Source organism: Paramisgurnus dabryanus, chromosome 23, assembly GCF_030506205.2.
Source record: "Paramisgurnus dabryanus chromosome 23, PD_genome_1.1, whole genome shotgun sequence".
NCBI lineage: Eukaryota > Metazoa > Chordata > Actinopteri > Cypriniformes > Cobitidae > Paramisgurnus > Paramisgurnus dabryanus.
The window spans coordinates 16,395,078-16,418,426 of record NC_133359.1 but is presented as its reverse complement, the minus strand read 5'-3'; the positions used below and the strand labels follow the sequence as shown (position 1 = coordinate 16,418,426).

At 36.3% G+C, this 23,349-nt stretch overlaps 1 protein-coding gene and 3 long non-coding RNA genes across 11 annotated transcripts in view; 2 read left to right on the top strand and 2 right to left on the bottom strand.

Moving 5' to 3' along the window:
• The window catches only part of ntrk3a (neurotrophic tyrosine kinase, receptor, type 3a), a 304,948-nt gene that overhangs the window by 171,071 nt on the left and 110,528 nt on the right, over positions 1–23,349 (bottom strand). Inside the window, exon 4 of the mRNA XM_065291585.2 lies at positions 16,186–16,254. Coding sequence (XP_065147657.1) covers positions 16,186–16,254 — 69 coding nt within the window. The remainder of the gene's footprint in view (positions 1–16,185; positions 16,255–23,349) is intronic.
• On the bottom strand, positions 4,538–11,642 carry LOC135781222 (uncharacterized). 8 transcript variants are annotated; one of them, XR_010545104.2, is made up of 10 exons: positions 11,451–11,642; positions 11,246–11,342; positions 8,813–9,158; positions 7,184–7,243; positions 7,043–7,087; positions 6,209–6,285; positions 6,044–6,097; positions 5,633–5,804; positions 5,421–5,522; positions 4,538–4,759 (listed from the first exon to the last, which is right to left on the bottom strand). It is a non-coding gene; the product is annotated as an uncharacterized lncRNA (long non-coding RNA). The 8 variants fall into 8 exon arrangements; XR_010545107.2 differs by having other exon boundaries at positions 8,813–8,972; positions 9,075–9,158; positions 11,246–11,640; XR_010545105.2 differs by having other exon boundaries at positions 8,813–8,972; positions 9,098–9,158; positions 11,246–11,638.
• LOC135781223 (uncharacterized) lies at positions 4,779–8,960 on the top strand. The gene is made up of 6 exons (XR_012335830.1): positions 4,779–5,036; positions 5,672–5,777; positions 6,035–6,118; positions 6,226–6,303; positions 7,196–7,261; positions 8,826–8,960. It is a non-coding gene; the product is annotated as an uncharacterized lncRNA (long non-coding RNA).
• Positions 9,369–14,025, top strand: LOC135781221 (uncharacterized). Its single transcript, XR_010545100.2, has 4 exons — positions 9,369–9,760; positions 10,755–10,855; positions 12,203–12,288; positions 12,922–14,025. It is a non-coding gene; the product is annotated as an uncharacterized lncRNA (long non-coding RNA).

The following is a 23,349-nucleotide window of genomic DNA, read 5'->3' as shown; positions in this document are numbered from 1 at the left end:
TCAAATTGTCGGGAACGTGTCAGTACCTCTTACACCTAACTGTGATACTTTCTAAATTATGAATCTTTCTCAACTATATTATTAATCAAACGTACACTTAAATTGATAAGAGCAAACGTTGGCGACCACAGGTTGCAACTAATTGCAGGCTGCAACAACGCAAATATACTGGTTCATTTGGCGGAACAAAGTATATAAAGTGGGAGGAGTTGGATCTAGATCCAACCCCGCCCCCTGGATGTTGTGTTCCGCAGTGAGGACCATCTCTGAAAACGGCCATTTTTGCTATATTTTGAAATATATTTTTCATATATGTCTATGTATGTTACATATATGAATTTTGCATATACTTTCATATATGCAGCAGACATACATGGGCACTGATATTATATATGTAATTTACATATATTGACATATATTACATTTCTGTATGGGGTTGTGTATAATTTGAGAAGACCAGCAATGATGGAAGTAAATAAACAGCGACTTATGTTTCAGTTTGAGTTAAATCACTCCTCAACTTGGCTCATCTTTGTTTTCACCGTCTCAAACGGAAATACCTATGACGCAGTTTTTTTACCTGACGGGAGGGGTTCTGGTGGACCAATCACAGCGCTTACGGTCCGCATAGAGCTGACGCGCTGTTAGAAATTTTGTGAGGTGCGCGTCAGGCTACGCAGAGCTACGCCGTAGGACCTACGCACGACTATAAATCGCCCTTAAGGGAAGTCACAAGGGGAGCCAAATTTCAATACCCCATTTTTTCACATGCTTGCAGAGAATGGTTTACCAAAACTAAGTTACATGGTTATTCCTTTTTAATTTTGGGGGGTTAATAGAAGCACCGAGGACCTAATTATAGCTCTTAAACATGGAAAAAGTCAGATTTTCATGATATGTCCCCTTTAAAATAGATGGGAGATTGGCACACTTGCACTAGCCGCTGTGATCAGGTAGTAGGTGATTCGAAGCGGGTCGTCGCCTAGGCTGTGATTACATCCACAGCGCTGATCCACACACACTCACCTCCCGGCCGTCAAGAACAAAAACTGACAGCAATTACATGTGTGAGCACACTCGTGCGTGGGTGCGGACAAACACTCGCTTTCGTGCTGTGGTGGTTTTGCAGGTGTTCGCGTCAGTCCTTGTAGAGACTGATGCTGACACTGTTTTTATGTGCAATTCCCACAACCCGTGTTCCAATCTTGGCAGCGCGGTGGCGGATCCGAGTAATCTAAGAGTGCAAAGTGAAGAACCATGTGTTTAGACCATGGTGCTAGTTATGAAGGCTTTTGTGCACTTGGTGTAAGGTACTGGATGTGCTTCATATATCAAAACTAACTAAAAATTAATCTTAAAGAGGAGGTTTAATGCTATTTCATGCACTCTGACTTATTACCACAGTTTAAGAGTTTTAGTCCTCATGCTAAACATAAGCAAAGTGTCAAAAAGTTTGTAACAGAGTATTTCTGAGCCAAACTCACGCCTCCTTTTCCCCACAAGTTTCGGAAAGTTTTTTTCAAATGGAAGTATCCTTTACGACCCCCATACGACAATATATATTTGATTATTTGTTTTATCAATCCGAAACACACACTGCTATATCCAATATCTATTTCTTGCCATGCTCACAAAAGTCAAAAGCAGCTACAAAGACCACAAAGACCACCTCCTCCTCGTAAGAATGACCAGTTCGGCTTCATGCTGGTAAGAGGAAGGAAGCATCTCTCGGTTTATCTGTTTTTAATCAACAGATGTGTTCCCGAGTGGACCGGCTCCATGACGACCAGCTGCCTGTCACAGACTGATAATGAAAGCACTTATAGTGCATCAACACGAGCATCAGAAACCAAGTATAAATATATCATCACAGGGGTTTGCGACTCTGTGTGTCTTGTGCAAGCTCGGAGATGTACCCAAGTACTTAAACTTGCCGATAAAAGAAATAAATCCTATCAAATATGAAATGATTTGCTCAGCGCTGTTATCTTTAAAACAGTCTGATCTTTGATGTGTACTATGATCAGTTTTTATTTTATTAATACTAAATTACTAGACGGCTTTCCTGTATAAACTTGCTAAAATTCACTTTGACTTGTTTAGTCTATGAAAGAACTACCAGAGTGCCAGACGCCCACAAGACAATAATAAATTATAAGCACATCAAAAGTTTACCAGATGGCACAAGTGCTAATATTATGCAAAACTACATACATTAATATATTATGGGTATGCTGTCCTTTTAAAGAGGGTGCCCTCATAATCATCACTGCATTATGGCTTTGAAATTACTCATTTGACTTCAAATTAATATAGAGTACTGTACAGATATTTCAGTAGAGATATGTATCAACATGTTGGCTAACTTTGAGGTATATGCACTCTTTACAAAAGGTCCAATGGTGTACGTTTTAAAAGTGTTACAGATGTTGTATCTTTATTTCGGAGAGTGTATGATGACATGAATCATTACATTTTGCACTTGTATTTTTTTATAAAAATGATTCTAATTTAAATAAAAAATATGTATATATCTCAGACTGTTGGACCTCATTGTATTTAAGGGATCCATTTTCTTTAAAAAAATCCAGATAATTTACTTACCACAATGTCATCCAAAATGTTGATGTCTTTCTTTGTTCAGTCGAGAAGAAATTATGTTTTTTGAGGAAAACATTTCAGGATTTTTCTCATTTTAATGGACTTTAATGGACCCCAACATTTAACAGTTTTAATGCAGTTTAAAATTGCACTTTCAAAGGACTCTAAACGATCTCAAACGAGGCATAAGGGTCTTATCTAGCGAAACGATTGTCATTTTTGACAAGAAAAATAAAAAATATCCACTTTTAAACCACAACTTCTCGTCTATCTCCAGTCCTGTGATGCGCCAGCGCGACCTCACGTATTACGTCATCACGTCAAGAGGTCATGGATGAGGGTTCGAAACTACGCCCCGGTGTTTACAAGTGTGGAGAAAGAGGACCGTTCCGACGTTGTTGTATATCGAATGATACTAATTAATGTCTTTGTGTCAGATTTTTGTTTAAAACGATGTGCAAATGTGTGTTTCATATATCTTACACGTGACCTTTCCACGTCATTACCCAATTATGTGAGGTTGTGCTGGTGCGTCACATGACCGGAGGAAGACATATTTTTTTATTTTTCTTGTCAAAAATGACAATCGTTTCGCTAGATAAGACCTTTATGCCTCATCTGGAATCATTTAGAGTCCTTTGAAACTGCAATTTTAAACTGCATTAAAACTGTTAAGTGTTGGGGTCCATTAAAGTCCATTAAAATGAAGAATCCTGGAATGTTTTCCACAAAAAAAAAAAACATAATTTCTTCTTGACTGAACAAAGAAAGACATCAACATTTTGGAGGACATGGTGATTTGCAGTCGCCTACTGCAACTTGGAAATTTTTAAAATATATGTAAGGACAGCGGAGAGTGAATGTACAGTACAAACCTATTGTTAGTGCTTCCTTTGTTCTTAGGACAACACACATTCAATATCTCACAGGATATCCAAAAGCGCTTCTCTCCTTGGAGTATCTCCAAAGGACAGGCTAACCCTGCAGAGAAGATGGCCCACCTCAGAGGAGCTGTCCTGCTTCACTGGCTTAAAATATCACTTACATGAACACATCCACTAACATGCCGACGCGCACATGCCTCATGCACTTGACTGGTGTTTGCATGTTGATTCATTGGGTAACACTATGATAACACCTCCACTATTATTACACAATAGCTTTACTTGATTTGCTGTAATCCTTGACAACAAATTAATCTTATTGCAGAGATACACACTGGTTTCTCTATAATGCCAACATTGCAAAATAGCAAATTTTTGGCATTTAAATTGGCAGCACGTTAAAAAAGTATCATTCATTAGCATAATACATTAGCTCAAAGGAATAATGTAACAATGAGAATCTTTTACTGTAAATTAACTAATGTTTGATTTAAAAATTGCATAAGTGAAACATTTGATTTTTACCGTTTTGCAATCAATTCAGCCGATCTCCGGGTCTGGCGCTACCACTTTTAGCATAGCTTAGCATAATCCATTGAATCTGATTAGACCACTAGCATCGCACAAAAAAATAACCAAACCCAGATAGCACACGTACGTCTCAGATACGTATCTGCGAGGTAATCACTCAGATTTCCATTCCGTCTGGAAAACGTATTATAAAGGTCGTTTGCCCATATGAATTACGTATCTGAGACGTACGAGCCCAGCCGTTTTGAAGACGCTTTTAAGATCTTTTCAAGACGCTTGATATTTAGAATGATGGTTAGCAGATGTATCTAAGATATTTCCAAGATGTTTCTTAGATCTTTAAAAGATCTTTATAAGAGCTTTAATCGAGCTCTTTCTAAGATGTTTCTGAGAGCTTTAAAAGACGATTAAAAGATCATTAAAAATAAATTGCTCTAAACTACATCTTCTACACAGTTATACACATTATTACAATATATCATTGACAACAATTAAAACAGTATTTTCAATAAAACAGGCAGTTGATTGCGTAAAATTTATTAAAATTAGACAAAGGAAAACATTCATAAGATGCATATTTACACGAGTGTATGCAAAAAAGCAACGTTTTTCTATAACATACAAAGAAACACAATATCTTTAAATTAATCAAATGCTTCCTCGGGCAAAGAACATCTTTTCCCGATTTTCCGCGTCTCCTTCAGTGGTAGACGGACGGATTCTTCATCTGCAGCAGCTGCATTCTAAAAGAAACCATTACAAAAATAAGGAAAAATTAATTTTACAAACTATGTCATATGTTTTCTTTGTTTCCTCAATATAACTCTGATTAGAATGTCAAACAAAGATAAAATCATCCGTATTAATGGTCAATATCGTGTATATTATTAATATGAGCGTCTTTGCGTTAAATTCGTGCTACACCACACCATGCACTTATATCGACGTCGCAATGCAAAAGAAGAAGGGCAAGAAAGAAACCTGTCCTGGTCTGGCGATTTAAGGGGACATTTGTTTAAGGTATGTAGTAATAATACATTTTAATAATGCTGGGTGTGGGATCAGTTAACTAGAAATTTCGTTGATAATTAGCAATGTATGTACAGTAACTAGCTAGTTCACGTTAGATATTTTATTCACGTGTCTGTGGTTATTTTAGGTTTTTGATAGTTAATTTCACTGATAGTTTGAGCCCGTGTAAATTTCTTAAAAAGCTGTAATTATTATTTTATTTAACATTATTATGTTTGCTGTCAAGACTGATATTTATTTTTATATATTTATTGACGTTGATATGTAAACTTAACCTACTCAGTTGTACTTGACTAATGCAATAATGACAGGTCCACCTGTTTAAGTATATTGTAAAACATTTGAACATAACAACATTTGGACATAACATACACACATTGTTTCCGCCTGCATCACTTTAGTTGTATAGCTGCATTGCTGGTTAACACCTCTGGGCAGATTCTCCATGTTCTTCTTTTATGTGTAGCTGCTCACCTTTAACAGATACAGTACATTGAAGTAATGTTTAAAACAAATTAAGCCCTATAATATTGTTTATGTTTACAATAATTGGTAAAAAGTTTGACGGATAAAATGGTTCTTACCATTCTCTATATAAGCCCCTCTGTTAACTTTTGTTCAAGCCTGTCTAGATCTTTTATCAGTCTAGAAAGATGTTGGAGAAAAGACATCATCCTCTTCTATAATCTCCATCTGTAATTGGACTAACAACTGGACCAGTCAATGCAGGTGACTCCAAGATTGTCTCGCTTACAGCTGCAATATCAAAAAAATAATTGAATTGAGGCTTTTTATATACATTTAGTATTTTTTATTAAAATTCATAATGAGCATATGTATACATTGATTTAAAACAGTACTCAAGACTGTAGATTTACTGTGAGGTTTTGAATGTTGGACAGATTATCAGACCTGCATCTGCCTCAGACATGTTGATGTTTAGCTAATGACAATTTTAAATACATTTTTATTTTTTTATTTTTTAGGCAACTTACTCTCCATTCGACCTTGCAGGTCACACCATGGTCTCAAGAGGGAAAATGAGTGCTCTATGGATTGAACAGAAAAAGGTAGTATTAAACAGTGTTATGTTGTATTTAAATGCCATGAACAATGCGTTTATGTTTTCTTCCTAATTATGTCAACAAATGCTCTCTTACCTTGCATGGTACTTTAGGTGAATCAAAACTCCAACATCTGTATGAGGGTCTGGATGGATAAAGGATGCCCACTGGAGCTGGAAATGATGGATCAGGTCATTTTCATTTGTCACATTTACAAAGAAGCACACTCTAAGGATTGCGTTACCCTGTCTGTGGCAAATACACTAGACAAAAGTATTGGGAGGCCTCATTCTAATAAACATGTTTATTTATTCCAGTATGTCCAATCAAAACAAATAAAAATGCTATACCATATAATACCACTACAAAGAATTTTGATTTTTGTTGCAACAGTTTTGTAAGTGCCTTTTTCTGTTCCGAAATGACTACAGCTTCTTGTACAAGTCATTGATAGGTTTAGGTGATGAGTTTTTGGCTAAAAACCTTTGAGTCATATCAAAGGTGTTAGCTGAGTTAAGGTCTATTCAGACCAGTCAAAGTTCTTCCACACCAGACTGAATCACTAATTTTCTGTTTGAACCTTACTTTGTTTGTAGGGTCATTCTTAAGTTGGTATTGAAAAGGGCCCTGCCAAAACTCTTGCTATAAATTTAGCATCAAACGGTTTTTCTAGAATATCATATGTTGTAGCATTAAGATTTGTGCTCATGGAAATATGTAAAGTATTTAAACCTGTTTATTAGAAGGAGGTGTCGCAATACTTATGTCTATATAGTTTATGTTTAACAAGCCAAAATAACTAGGGCTGCTTCTTTTTAAGAACTTTTGGTTATTTTTAAATCAGCCAGAGGAATAACAGTCCTTAAATGTGTAATGTACTGCCATAATCTTGTAATGATCAAACGTGAGGTCAGATTCTTGTTAACCTACTGTGTTCTTTCTTGATGGTTAGCCGAGTGTCCCAGGACAGAAAATCTGTTTCGTATGGATCAGAGTCAGACATTAACATCTAATATGTAATATCTAGTGATATGTTTTCTTAGATAATGCTGTGAACAAATGCTCTTTTACCTTGAATATTAGGTGGATCCACACTTGAACCATCTGTATGATGATCTGCACCCACTGGATCTGTAAATGGTGGTGCAGGTAAGTTTCACAAGTAAACAAACTCAAATCCTATTCAGACCATTCATGATTCCAGCAATAACCAAGTTTTTTCGTAACAATAAGACTGCATTTACAATGCAAATCTTAATGCACAGATCATATTTTTTTGACTATATTCATTTTTTGTTCTGATCTTTTTATATTTACATAAGACACTATTCATATCTGATATCGGTGTTACAATAATTTGCAAAACTACAGTTAATATGAGTGTCATGATTTGCACTTGAGTTTTGTATCGACTTAAGCCAGGGTCACTGCCAATTTAGGCATGTTTTAATTATGACACTTAAACAATTGTATATGTACTTCGATAAAGGTTTTTGCAATCATGGAAACATAAGTGAATCGCAGACAGCATTCTTCTTTTACGAATGTAAAATGGCTGGAGTAGTGATGTCACTAGCTAAATTAATTTTCATTTGACCTCCCCCACAGAAAGACACAGCACATCATTATATCGTTGGCTCCGCCCACTGGTGTTCAGTCTAAAGTAGTAGTTGTTGACAATCATAAAGTTGTAATAACAGTAAGATTGTGATGTCAGACAAACATTGTGCTGTTGCTGGCTGTGGGAAATTAGTGTCTTTGTAAGGGTCGCAAATAATTTGAAAATATTTATGTTTCTAAATATGCCCCCCTACCATGAACTAAACTGGACTGTTGCAGAGACCAAGTGTAGTAGGGTACACTACTATGCAGGTGACATTCTTTTGTTTATTGAAGCTATGACAAATAATTTGTCTGTTTAGTTAATGTTTTATACAGTGTAACTGTACCTAAACATTGTTCCTTGAGGTCCTCTGCTATTTACATTTTGTATGTCTTCCTTATTTAACACACCTTATTCAAATCATCAGCTCATTAGTAGAGATCTTCATGAACTGAACTGAGGCTGTGTCCAAATGTTCACACTTGTTGTCTTTGCACTAGACTACTTACATTACGGGGTTTTTTTTGTATTTGGCCTAAGTATTCTAGTGGGCGTGAAGATCCCAAGCGTGCATGTAGAATTATTCATCCGATGGGACACACTTAGCATGGGTAAAAATTTCAATCCAGGTAGTCCCAGCAATTTGCACCAAAACGTATTTGTGTTTTATTTACTACTTTTAATTTATATTTAACATTTTTAAGTTTTTCTGTAAATAAAATGAACACTCTGAAATGAACATTTGCTTATATCAAACTTTTAGATGCAGAATTCTTTGCTCCTGTAAAAAAGCTCTTTGTTTTGAGTATGTAGCTTTATTAAAGTGTATTATTTATTCAGTAGTCCCTAAATAAACGACACAATGTTGCAGATGTTTCACAAAATGCATAACAATAATGCAGTGAACACCATAGAAATGTTAACATACAATTAAAAGTCTCATGCTTTACATCCAGAACATGATGCACGATAGGATGCACAAAGTGATATTTGGACGCAGCCTCAGTCTGTCAAATCAAAGAGACATACAGAATGCACAGAGCAGTGGGATTCCATGAACAGAGTTGAGAACCACTGCTGTAACTCATTATGCTTACCTGACTCATGCAGAATTCTGGCCTGGTGTTTGGTCCCCCCTTTCTCTGGCTTGTGTCTCCATCATCATTACACTCTTGTCAGTGTAATAGTATCGTCGTCTGCATACCAGGACTTTGTTACTCAGCTGTCCCTTCTCCTTCAAGCTACATTTTTGTCAAGCTGCAACAAGTTGGAATACATAATTATTAACGTTTAATGATTTTGATGTATGAAATATGTAACAAAAGCAAAAAATGTATAGACATTCTATTAAGAAATTACCTTTTTGTTGTTTGTTTACTGACCTTTCAACCATATTGCATTTATAATTGATCATCATACCTTTGGTCTACTGTTAACAGGTTACTGTAGAAAACAAAGTCAAACAAAAAAGAGAGAAAAAATTATAAATGCTGAATGTGTCTCATCTTAAATACATTGTTGTTGTTTTTGTTTCATTGATTTTGGATGTTTTGATGATTTAAGGAAAATTTACGTAGCATATATATTGATGTTTTAAATCAGAGTTTGTTAATGACACTTAATCATTTACAAACATTTAAAAAGCTTTATTACAATACTAATTGATAATATATATGTAATAATCTTGTTTTGTAACACCCTAAATCACTGAGCGCACAAACGCTACCCCTGTTACAAGCATGAGTGATTGACTTCAGGCACACATGCGCAGACATTGAAGTACCGCGAGAGTGATTCAAAAGCCCACGAAACAGTGTAATCACGCGGTACTGTGATGTCATACTGGTTAAGGCTAAGCCACGTGAAGCCGGACACAAGGGCTTTGGGCTGGAGTAGCCTGTGGCTTTTAAGGCTTCGTGTCTCATCGCGTTAAACGATCGCAGAACGATTTATTTCTCTTTTTCACCTCGATCTTTGGCCTCGTGTGATTTACCAAAACCAACATGTGAAGTTACAACGCTGACGAAGGAGTTTCATCAGTAGAGGTAAGTAACCAACATGTTATGCATGTAGTGGATCTAAAGATTGATTGTCGTATATGATCATTATTTTTTTGGTTGGTTTGTTTGTAACGTTTATCAATGCAAGCCAAAATCGAGCTGCAAATCCTGAAGGCAAGGCACGTTGAACATGTAACCGTTTTCTCAGCGGTGGTGGGGTAAAAATTTGCTAAGTTAGCCTAGACCAGCCCCTGTTTAACTTAAAGTTACTTGAGTTATAAAATGTATCAATCTTCCCGTCCGACTTGCTTGGAGTAAGTTAACGTTATGTAAACGACCGGTATTCACAAGAAGCCTTAAAGTTTTATAGCGAAGTGGTTTGATAATTAAGTTAATATATTTTTTATCAGTTGTATTAGCTATAAAGTTATTTATATCTGTGAATTAATTCGTATTTTTATCAGTTTCTAACAACACATACATGACAAAAGGCTAGCGTAACGTTAATAACGTACGTTAAGTTACTTACCAACACGAACAAACTGAGTCTGACAGACAAATTAACTTAAAGCCAACAATAATAAAAAAAAAACATATTATAAATTAACATAAACGTTATGTTTACGAATTATATTATTTACATGTTAATATTGATGTTAAATGCGAAGAAAATGTTGAAGTGTGCCTGAGGAAAAACGGTCATATCATGAAAATGGCGCTCACGTGACGTACGAATGGCCTCGCGACCACTGTCTATGTTCGCGCTTGCGCGACAGAAGGGTTAACTTCCTGCTCCAACCTGCAACCATTTGAATGCAGGGATAATAACAAATAACCAAAGTTTAATCATATTGCTGGATTTTTTTATAATGCTTAATAAATGATGCGTGTAAATTTACACATATTTATTACGTCACTGACATTGTTTTTTATTGCGTTTATTTCTTTTATATTGATTGAAAATGAAAACCTTATTTAATTTACCTAAAATTTGTTTGTGTTTAACACTGATTTATGTTGTTTTTCTGTTTAATATTAGTGTGTCCTGGAAAACGTGTGCTCGGAAACATGCAGAATACAGGATTTACAGAGCCGACCTTGAGGCACCCACTGATGGATAATCTGTTTACCTAAAAACAGGTAATGTATAAACATTGCAAATATAATGAATTCACAAGTATATAATTTCACAAATATTAAATATTATTAACAATTATTATTAATAATGTACATATTAAATTATATTATACATGTTCAGTTGTTCTGTTAAGTTATTTGAAAGATATGCATGGTAGATCAATTAGATTATCTTTCTCACTAGCTATAAGCAGCATGCTATAGAAATGTTCCACTTAAAGGTGTAGCGGAGGATTTTCTCGAATTTTAGAAAAGAAACGCCGTCTCCGCTTTTTAAAAAAAATGCAATTGCGCAACACTCCAGATTGACAACTAGGAGGACCAATAGTCTTGATGATCCACCCGGAAAACCTAAATTCTCCGCAATAACTTTAATGTTTAATGCTCTTTTACCTTGATTGTTAGGGTGGTGTTCATACAAAGCAACTTATTGCTCATCTGCTTGAGAGAAAGTTACTGCTGGGGCTCTCCTGCTAAGGTTGTCTTAATTCTAAAAAGAAATTAAGTCATTTAGGCTTAGGTCATAGCAAGTTTTGAATGAATGACTTCACAATCTGTTTTAATAATGTTTATTTACAATGTATTTTATTCCACTTACCTGAATCGTGCAGAGGCTTGATGTTTAGTCCACCGGTTGTCTTCTCCAACCTCTGAGTGAAGCCACCACGAGTGGTCGTGTTAACCAATTTTTTTAATTTTAGTGCACAGTGAGTGTGTCTACATAGTCTAAACGCTTAATAAACTGATAACGTGTAAGGTCATTTAAATGCATAAAATTGTTTTCTTTTATAGGGTAAAGCCCATAAATGGCAAAAACTGATTGGCACAGGTAGTTTTTTTGCTCTTAAACCAGATTTTAAAGTCTTTTTTGCCGTTTCGTATGTGCGTATGTCTCCACCTGAGATAGATAAACTTCACAAATAAAAGTAAATTAAAACGCTTGAAACATGTTAATGTAATAAGCTGATTTTTATAATATCATAATAGGATAATTGTCCTCTTATTATGTGCATGTAAACATACTCAATGTCTTTGTTTATCCTTTGTCTCAAGTCACACTGAGTGTGAGAAGTCATTTGTCCAGTGCTGTCGGGAAATCTAATGATAACTGCAATTCCTTCAGTCTAACATGATGGTTGAATTACACACAGATAAACTCCCACTTTATAGACCACAAGATTTGAGTTCAGGCAGATTAAGATAGTTGATTGAGTTTAGTTGTTATTGTTTGGCTGTTGGCTCATATTATTATTGATTTTGACAATTTTCTTACAGCCCTTGTCTATCAAAATAATGCAACCTCTGGTTGTAAAGCACATTTTAAACTGATCTTCTTCATTCTGTCACTAGCCCACCACAATCCATGTTTACCAGCTGTGAAAGTGCAGGCCAAAAATCTTCCTTCACCTGTGGGCCTCTACCCACATGTAGATAAGGTAATGAATTATTTGATTACTGTCGCTGTTTCTGTCACTGGGGCAAAATAACTGCCATAGAGAACATGAAGATTAGCCAAAACTGTGGTATTGCGCTAGCCCTAAAAATTTGAGAATCTTGATGTTTCTAACACATGGTACAACCGCTTAGTAGGCATGGGCCAGTATAAGATTCTGGCGGTATGATTACCTTTAGAAAAAATACCACGGTTTCACAGTGTTGCGGTATTCCCATTGCTACACTAATTTTTTTTATTTTTAAATGGCAGGTAAAAATAAAGCCTTTAAATTATATTATATATAATATTTTCGAAATGTATATTACATGTAAACATCAAATCAATCACATGACTTAATGAATTTTGTATAAATACAGTTCATACCTTGGAGACGGTTTCACAGACCATTTTAGTGGTTTTGTAACCTTGACTGTTTAAAACCACGGTGTACCTTAAAACTGGTAACCAGCCCATGCCTACCGCGTAGTATCTATTATTAAGGTGGTTGACAGGTCTGTTTGCATGTTATTGCATTGGTAATAATTTATTGTTTATAGTCCAATATTGATTGTGAGAATTATTTAAATTTCCTTAAAAATGTTTTAACATCTTTTCCTTTCTTTTCTTAATGCAGCACTTCAGGAGAAACCTGCCTGTGATCTGCTAAGATGCAAAGATTCAACTCTGGCCCATTGTCATCCCAACACCTCACCTGCCATCAGTTTCGTTTAGTGTCGGTCTATTGCAAAAGTTCTTATAAACTTTAAATGAGACTTTGTGTTAAGCAGGGGTTTCCAAACTTTTCATTCCACAACATATTAAGCCCAGGATACACAGCAGGATTTTTGCAATCCAATAAGACCTTATCACACTGTGTGACAAGGATTGTTTAAACTTCAGCAGTAGACTGTCGATGAAGACACCTATTGCATCTGAAGCTGCGACATCTGTCATCAACATGCGCTAGTGGTAAACAAATACAGGTATGCAGGTCGTAGAAGCAAACACATTGTTGATGTGCGTTGATCATGCTGAACTTCTTACACTGTCATAAAACTATCGTAGGTGTCTTTGGTCCCAGGACTGGGAAAACAGACGTCTTTAAACCTCTCACACTGTATGAGATAGGACCACCAATTAAGAGCCACGATCACAGAAATCTCCACAATTGTTTCACGATTAATAATCTTTCATCTGGGACAGCCAAAAATCGTGCCGTGTATTATGGGTTTAAGACAGGTGTAATCTTATAGTATATCAAAACCATTGCTAATAATTAATTGGACAAACCATTACTACAATGCAACACTCACTATCTTACGGTGCGACCCACAAGTGGGTCATCACCCACAGTTTAAAAACCCTGAGTATGAGAAAGAGTATGTTGTATTGTAATTAAAGTCACATCTAAGTGTTATGGAACAGTTTGTCATTATATTCACAGTATTACATGGTTCTTTCAGCAGTTACTACGTTACAGTGCTCTTAAAGTGTCCTGATCAGCTTTGGGTCTTGTGAAGTAATGTAATGAGAACGTGATCAATAGCTTTGCAGTATTTTGTTACACTGTGGCTGTAATCATATTAACACATAGGTTAAACATTTTATTCAAATTTGGTAAACAAACTAGTCAATATAATTCATGCTGTGATGCTGGATTAAACCTGGTCAAATGATTGTGTATTGTGTTTTCAATTTTTATGAGGTTTCTTCATCTATATAAACATTCTTAATATCACCTTTGGTTTGCTCAGAGTTTGTTCAGATGATTTTTTAAAACTAAATGTTGTGAAAATGCAAGGTGTGTTACACAATTTCAATGGATGGCGTGGGGTCAAAAACTATCAAAAGTTTCAACCTTAGATATATAACTGTTGACAAATGTGAGTCACACCCAGTAATTATAATAAGCAGGAATTACAGTAAGCAGGGTCACCTTAAGATAATCAGCTTGTTGGCAATTGTTTTATTTAATTAAATGTATAACTTTTTTCATTTCAGACTGATAAAACAGTCAGAGGGGCAGTGGCTGTTGGCAATGATGTTCTTGTGTGTTTTGTATTTGTTAATATTTTGTAGTCAGAAAGAGTATGAGATCACCTTTTCTTGTGCATGGTTTTTTATTATACGTGATATGGGCTTTTATTAATTATATTTAATTATATTTTTTGCTTCAAAATTAATGCCAACCCTTAAAAACATGTTGACTATATTTTTAAAACAATTAAACAAGACATTTATTTAAAAAATGAAATGAGTTGGAGGTCTTTGCTGATTCGTCTGCGTTTGATCGGATTCAAGACCAAACGGAGATGCATGCAGGCAGGTAGGATTTAGAATTTTTTAAGATCTTAAATACGTCTTGTAGAGATATGGAAGACGTATTATTCAAAGACGATCGTCAGCAGATGTAAAGATCTTTACAAGACGTATCTGAGACGTACGTGTGCTATCTGGGAAGAGTTTCAATATTTTTGATAAAAAGTATGTTAATGTACTTAAAAATTAAATGTAAAACAAAAACATGCAATGTGAAAAAGGGTACATTTCAGATGTTTTGTACTGTGTGTACAAATCTGTGCCACCCCTGTGGACTCTAAGGTCACACCCACAAGCAGTGATGTCATCTATTGTACAAAAAATAGCTTTTGGAATAATACAACCTGTGATGTGTCAGCAGAAGACCGTAAGCTTTGATTTTGGACCATTTCAGAAGTACAGTATCTGGCCTAATTCACAGCTCTTTACTCCAATTATTGCTTCATACCACAGCAAAGCAGTTGACCTTGTATTAGCAGCTGTTAGTACTCCTACACTAAATCTACATCAGACATGAAGAGCGAGTCTTTGATGCATCAAAACTAAATTGCTCCCATTATAATCAAACAAGCTGTCTACACACGAAGCGCTTCACGCAGCGCATCACACCTTCAGTTGACAGACCCCCATTTCTATTTTTGACACGCCGCACAGCATTTTAAGCACTTCATTTTCGTGTCTGTCCAAAAAAAAAATTTATTAAAAAAATATTATACTGTGTGAACTTGTTTCAGTCAGTATAGGACAGAACTTGATGGTTCCCTTTGAATTTGTTTTTCCTACTATGGAAGTCAGTGGTTTCCAACAGCTGTATGCTTATCACCATTTATAAAAATTTCTTCTTTTGTGTTCATCAAAAATAAAAAATTATACAGAACGACATGAGGTTGAGTAAATTAAGATCGAATTTTCATTTTTGGGTGAACTCTTTAAAGGAACCTGCCAACTTTTTGGGACTTTAGCTTATTCACATTATATTTACAGTCCATACATAGCTTTTTCATCTCTGTGCGTGCCGTAACTCTGTCTGACCCACCGCTAGCCTAGCTTAGCACAAAGACTAAAGTAAATGGCTCCAGCTAGCATACTGCTCCCATGCTAAAATAACCAATATTTTTCTATTTATATGTTGATATGTTTATATGATTGGTATAGTCACAGCGTGAACAAATAACAAGGTCATATGAGACGCAGACATCTTTTAAACGTATACAGACTGCGAACTATATTCTCAGAAGGCAAACCACTGCTACTTAGGGGAGTGATTTGCTCGCAGCACCTCAGAAGACCCCGTGGTGAGGAGCAAAAAGTTTTTACTTTAATGTAAGTAGATTGCAACACAATAGGATTAAATAAAAAAATCCTACCTAAGGTAAGTAAACACTGAGAGAATGTGTTTCAATATAATATATATAGTATCCACTCATAATATAATTGGCTTATAAAACCATAAGGGACCCCCTTTAGGTGTGCGCCCCCGGCATCACACAAGCCATGAAAGTGTCCCATAAACCAGTGGCAAACACAAGAAAATCACTGGAGGTTTGATCATATAAATTAGGATAAAACACTAACTTACAGTTCTGAAAGTTGAAGATGCTGAAAGAGCTGCCAGGAAAGAGTCGCCAGGGGATTCCTGGACAAGTTTCTGTAAAAAAGAAAGAGAAATACGGAGTTAAATGATTTCAACACACACAATTTGCGAGGAGGTGATAAAGTAAGAGCAGGAAAGGAAAACAACGATTGCACGGCCACCAGACGAAAGTTAAAGAAATAAGTGCAGCTGTGTGGAACCTTGCAGCCGCACCAATCCAATAAAGAGAGACTTGGTCATTTTCAGACACCAAATTAAATTGAGATGAAGAAAGCCGGGGGCCTTAAAAGCAACTAAACTCAATACAACGGCAAATGACTGTGAAGCAGATAAGGCATGCTTTTAGATATATGAGGTCAAAATGGAAGTCGAATGAGACACAAGCGAGGGCTGTTTATATAGAGAAATAATACAGCAGGAATGCAGACGAATAAAAAGCGCCTGCGAAGGTCGAATAAAAGATCACTTCAGCTCTCGAAATCTTTTCTCTTGCATATTGACGTCCGCAATTACACACGGCCTTCTGAGAGCAAGTTATGTCACCACATGTGGCTGAAACCAAATCCCGAGAGTCTTACCGACAGGCCTTCATTATCAATTTTTATTGAACACTTCAGATCACTTAATACCCCAACACTGCCCTGCTCAGATGCTATCAGGACCAGCTGACAGATAATCAATGTACCCAGATGAAGCCTAACGCCTGGCGTTGCCCAGGGGAGCGAAGCCTACCGGTTGACCGCCGGTGATGCGCTTCTCCACCTCTAATTTTTCTGTCAGTACCTACTTACAACATAGATCATGACAGTTTAGCACTTAACTAACCCTATATTATCTACGCACACCGTCTCTTTTGAAAATAGATATAATCAATTATTCAAAGTAAAAGAGATAATAAAGTACAAATGTCAATGATGCACCTGGCAGACGCTTTTATCCAATGCATTACAAGCTATCGTATACATTTTACCCTGAATTCAAACCTATGACTTTGTTCTGTTAACGCCAAGCTCTACTAGGTTATTAAAAAGCACCTCTTTGCATAATACAGAAAAAAGTTTGATCCCATACCTAAAGTCTGGTTCACTGATAAAATGTATAGCTTGTAAGTCACTTTGGATGAAAGTGTCTGCCTAAATATAAATGTAAAGCATGACTGAAAACAAATTATTCTTTTAAGAAAAGGCGAATTGAAACAAAACCACTTGTTGCCTACTTAAAAGTCTAAGTCGCTTCAACATGCTAATGTGCCCAATCTGAATCTGTTTAGCTTGTCTCTCATGTGGCACACAAGGAAACTCCAACAGCCAGAAAAAAACAGCGCATGCAGTTCTGACTTGTTGCCATAGCAACTTCAGCCTACGAAACCTCACGCTTTCATTTTTCCTCATTTCCTGTGCCGCAGGATGGAGTCAGGGAACCGGCTACCCGGTCGCCAAGACCCTCCTAACACCCACCGTAGACATGGGAGGGTGGCGAGAAAAAAATGAGACGTTATACGTATAAACGAAAACAAAATAACCTTCAGTACCTCAGACGAAAGTTTCTGAGTAACGCGCCCACTCCAGCTCCGCTTGCCCTCGGCATTCTAATCACCTCATTAAATTGATAATGAGATTATTAAGGTGGCCTCCGCAGGGACACAAACAGGATTCGGGTTTTCGCCGTGAACATTATTATTCTTAGCACACCATGGATGAGTTTATCTGGACAGTGTATGTTAAAGAAAGGGGTTGAAGGATCAGCAGATTATGGCTTGATTCCTTATAATAATAATAATAATAACTTAGACTTATATAGCGCCTTTCATAGTACCCAAGGCCGCTTAACAAATTGGGAGGGGGGAGTTAGGGGACAATTATAGACCTATGCACAATAACTACATACAGTATGTATTTGAGTCATGAAATCTAACACTTGGTGTAAGATATAGCAAGAAGATGAAAAAAAATGATGGGCTATTACTGTCAAAGGTAAACATAAAGCATACTTGAATGTACTAAAACTATACACCTAAATACATTTACAGCAAATACATTTGTAGTACATTGTTATTTTTTGTGCTAGATAAAAGTGTAAATATTATTCACAACAAATATAAAGTATAGGTCTACTTCAGTATTACTTCAGTGAACTTGAAGAAAGTATATTAAATAGTAATACTTAAATAGTGCATTCAAATAAATGTTGTCACAATATAGTAGCACAGTTTAATACACTTAGATGTTCTTAAAGTTGTCTTTAGAAGTCTTAATGACAAATTATTAGTACTTTAAGTACAAAATTAGTGTGAAGTACATTTACTATGTGTACTTTTAATGTTTTTAGTGCACTTTTTCACCTGGGAAGACCAGAATAAATTATGTTAACAGAGACAGGAAACCACTTGGGAGAGAGAGCGTGAATAAAACTTGGAAGCAAGCCGTATTCGAACCCAGGACAATGTGAGCATGGGGTGAACTGATTTACTGTTTCAAATAAAATTCAGGTTTAGTTTTATTAGTCAACGAGAAACAACCAAGCTTCATCATACAACCTTTAAAAAAAAATTAATCAAATGCTCTTGATGGGTAATAAATGTATTTAAACATCCTAGAGAAAGACTGTTTTATATTCTTAAAAAACTCACTAAATTTGAGGTAACAGAACTAATTTACAGTAAACTATATATAATTTTATGTAAGGAATAGGATACCTGGGGCTAGTGGTGTATTAAGGGCACTAGTAGTTTTGAAGAACATTGTTAGCTGACATTTTTACAATACAGCACTAGCCTCAACTGACTGTGTGTTTACACCACACGCAAATTAGGCGAATAAATCTCGCTATGCGCGCCTAATTGAACCCTTGAAAATTTTAAAGGATTAATAATTCTTTTAAAAAATCCAGATAATTTACTCACCACCATGTCATCCAAAATGTTGATGTCTTTCTTTGTTCAGTCGAGAGGAAATTATGTTTTTTGAGGATGACATTCCAGGATTTTTCTCACTTTAGTGGACTTTAATGGACACCAACGCTTAACACTTAACTCAACACTTAACAGTTTTTTTCTACGGAGTTTCAAAGGACTCTAAACGATCCCAAAACGAGGCATAAGGGTCTTATCTAGCGAAACGATTGTCATTTTTGACAAGAAAAATACAAAATATGCACTTTTAAACCACAAGTTCTCGTCTAGATCCAGTCCTGTGATGCGCCAGCGCGACCTCACGCAAAACGTCATCATGTCAAGAGGTCGCGGATGACGTATGCAAAACCACGCCCATGTTTACAAGTGTGGAGAAAGAGGACAGCTGTATGTCCGTTGTTGTATGTTGAATGATACTAGTTAATGCCTTTGTGTCAGTTTATTGTTTAAAATGGTCCGCAAATGTGCGTTTTATATATGTAACACGTGATCTTTCTACGTCACTACGCAATAACATGGGGTCACGGTGGCTCGTCACACAGCCGGAGGAAGACGAGAAGTTGTGGTTTAAAAGTGCATATTTTTAGAAATTGATCATTTTTTCGCTAGATAAGACCCTTATGCCTCATTTGAGATCATTTAGAGTCCTTTGAAACTCCGTTGAAAAAAACTGTTCATTTAAGTGTTATGTGTTGGTGTCTATTAATGTCCATTAAAATGAGAAAAATCCTGGAATGTTTTCCTCAAAAAACATAATTTCTTCTCGACTGAACAAAGAAAGACATCAGCATTTTGGATGACATGCTGGTGAGTAAATTATCAGGATTTTTTTTAAAGAAAATTGACTAATCCTTTAAGTTAACTCGCTTCATTTGCACGTGAAATTCAGACACGAATACCCTCAATTTGCCATTTTTAGCTAGCTTGTAGTCTCAATATGTATATAAATATTGCTCAAATTGAGTAAATATTTTTTTTTTTACATTTTTAAAATTTTCCCGGATTGTCCAACCTCCTCACTAACTTTCTTCCAAGCAAAATTATTTTTATTCCTGTTTCTATAAAAGTATGAAGATGTGTCTTACAGCTCCGGGTGTCCACATACGGCGTCAATTATTTTGTCCTTCATTGTCGTAGTCACGTCACTACTAGAGTGTGCAACTGATTGGTTATCGCGGCACAAATAGGGTCCGATTTTTAAAAAAAAAAGTTACGAGTGTCAAATGCACGAAACCCTCCATTCACGCTGTGTCATTCAAGAGAATCACGTCATCTGCGCCACTGGATGTCTATCGCGTCTTTGCATTGACTTAACATGTAAGGCTCTGTCCAAAACGGCGCACCTCATGCAAACTTTCAGTGTCGTGGGCTTAAATTGAGCATATTCGCTTAGTCTATGAGTCCGTAGGGTGTCCCATCTGTCATTTTTATGTTCCGAAATGTGCTCATCAGCGCCCCCTTTGCCCCCTGATGCGGTCTTCAGCGAATCTCACAATGCAGCAGGCTCCATGCACATTACCAACCCAGAAGTCCTTGCGAAAGAGCAATCAGACATGAATGGGAGGAGTTCACACTGGCCCTGTTCAAAATGGTGCACGTCATGGGACTTTCGGTCTCGTGGCCTTAAATTGCGCGTGCTCGCTTAGTCTTTAGAGTCCGTAGGGTGGCCCATCTGTCATTGTTATGCTCCGAAATGTGCTCATCAGCACACCCTTGATGTGGTCTTTGTTGAAACCTGCACTGCTGCAGGTTTCACGCACTTTACCAACCCAGAAGTCATAGCAAAAGAGCAATCAGACGAATCAGAAGACGGATGGGAAGAGTTCACTCTGATGGACAACTTCTCTTCCTATTTCTGGCATGAAGCTCAAGTCTGTCCCAAAATACGTCTCCGATCCATTCTCGTGGACTCGCGTCAAGGGTTACCTAAAGTCTGCACTACATGATATCATCAAAGTGTGGACTCTGAGAAAGTCCACAAATCCAGAGTGTGCCATTTGGGACAGGGCCAATATCACTCGCACTTAACGCTTCATTCGCGTCTGGTGTCAAATGCACCATAAGGGTGCTGCGCAGTGATACACAGAAACGTGGGGTGCTATGGTCATTGTTATGTTTTATCTGAAATAAACAACAGTTATTGACCAGTCAGAATTATAGACTGGAACTAGCTTAACCAACAATAAAGGCTCTTCCTCATTTGATGCTACTTATAAGCAGAAGCGTTCGTGTGTTGTTTATGCGTTTCATTCTCTTAAAGTATTAAGCAATTATCGACATAAGCATCACAATAGCATGAAACTTCAATGAGTGCACAATAACAACATTCCAAAGAAAGGAAAATAATCACACACGCTGTTAGCTTGAAAATAAAGGCCAATAAACTAAGATGTGCATTTACCATCATAGTCCCTTGAGGAAGTTTAACTTGCAAATAATCCTTTGTTGCAGACAATCAATTACCCTAACAACTTTCAAGAAAAAGCGAGGCATGTGGTACCATAGACATCTTCCTGTTAGCCAGATAATAACATCTCACATGTACATTTACACTTCTATTAGCACGCCTACATGTGTGGAGGCATATTAAGACCCTTACCGTGCATGTAAAGAAAGAGTGGGTTCAACGTGTGGTAGTGCATACAAATGATGTCATTATTGTGTCATCGCTTTCGAGTGTGGCTCATGTGGAACGTGGGAAGGAGGGTTAAGGACCTTATTGAGACAGATCATTCACCTGGATTAGCATAGAGAGGGGGGAAGTATTGAGTCTCTGTGAAAGCTTCATTAGCTCTTAACCAGACATTGCACTCGCCAAGCACACGCATTTACACGTTCCTTTCTACTGTTCTTACAACTGATGTGACCGCCAGCCTCGAAATTCACGGCAAACGTATTAGGAGATTGAATGTCATATTTAAAGGGATAGTTCACCCGAAAAAAAAAAAAAAATTATATTCTCAGAGGAAGCTATTTTCATGTCTTGGATTGTGGCACAGACAAGTCACATGGACGACATTAATGATGTTTTTGCATCTTTTTTTTAACTTGAAAGGTCACCATGTTTTCTAAATATCAGAAAATGTATTTTACATTACTCCTTCCATTAATTGGTAACAACTTAATAGTAAGCCAAATTTTTGGGGTGAATAATTACTATGAAGGCTGTCCCACAATTCACTGCATAAATAAAAAAGGGGGCTACACCAGTCTAAATGTCCATACACTGCTTGGGTCGGGCAGCTGTCCAAACTGCTGTCCACATACAGGAACTGTCCTTTAAAAAGGTCATACTTCGTTACAGTCAGAAGAAATGTCAGCTAAAATTGGATTTGGTGAAGAGGCAATAAAAAAATAAATAATCAAATCAGATATCAAACGTGATAAGCAACCTAAACACACAGACAGATTGACGTAGTTATTGAAGATTGAAAGAGACAATATTTATGAAAGAACTCAACGTCAACATACCTGTAGCAGATGCTATTCAACCTGGTACCAGCAAGCAAAATCTTAAAAGCATAATGCTGATAATTGATAAATGACTGAATATTTTATAGGAAACCTCGGAGATAAAAAAATCAGGAAATAAAATAACCGAATCCCAATGCACATACTCGGTTATTGGTACACTGCAAAAAATGACTTTCTTACTTAGTATTTTTGTCTTGGTTTCAGTAGAAATATCAAAACATTCTTAAATCAAGATGTATTTTCTTGATGACCAAATGACCTAAGAAAATAAGTATAGTTTTCAGACAAAAATGATACAATTTAAGTGAATTAAGTAAAATGATCTGCCAATGGGGTGAGAAAATTTTGCCTAAATTAAGTTAAGATTTTTTTTCAAAAACTAGACTTATTTTCTTTAATTTTGCTTATCAAGAAAAAGCATCTTAATTTAAGAATTTTAGATATTTCTACTGAAAACAAGACAAAAATACAAAGTAAGAAAGTCATTTATTGCAGTGTAAGATGCTTTTTCTTGATGAGCAAAATGACCCAAGGAAATAAGTCTAGTTTTTAGACCAAAAATATTAAATTTAAGTGATTTTGTGCATAAAACAAGCAAAAAAAAAAATAATCTGCCAATGGGGTAAAAAAAAATATCTTGAACATTTTTCTTAAACACTAAATTCAAGAAAATTAAAAAAAAAATTGCTTACCCCATTGGCAGATTTTTTTGCTTGTTTTATGCACAAAATCGCTTAAATTTGATATTTTTGGTCTAAAAACTA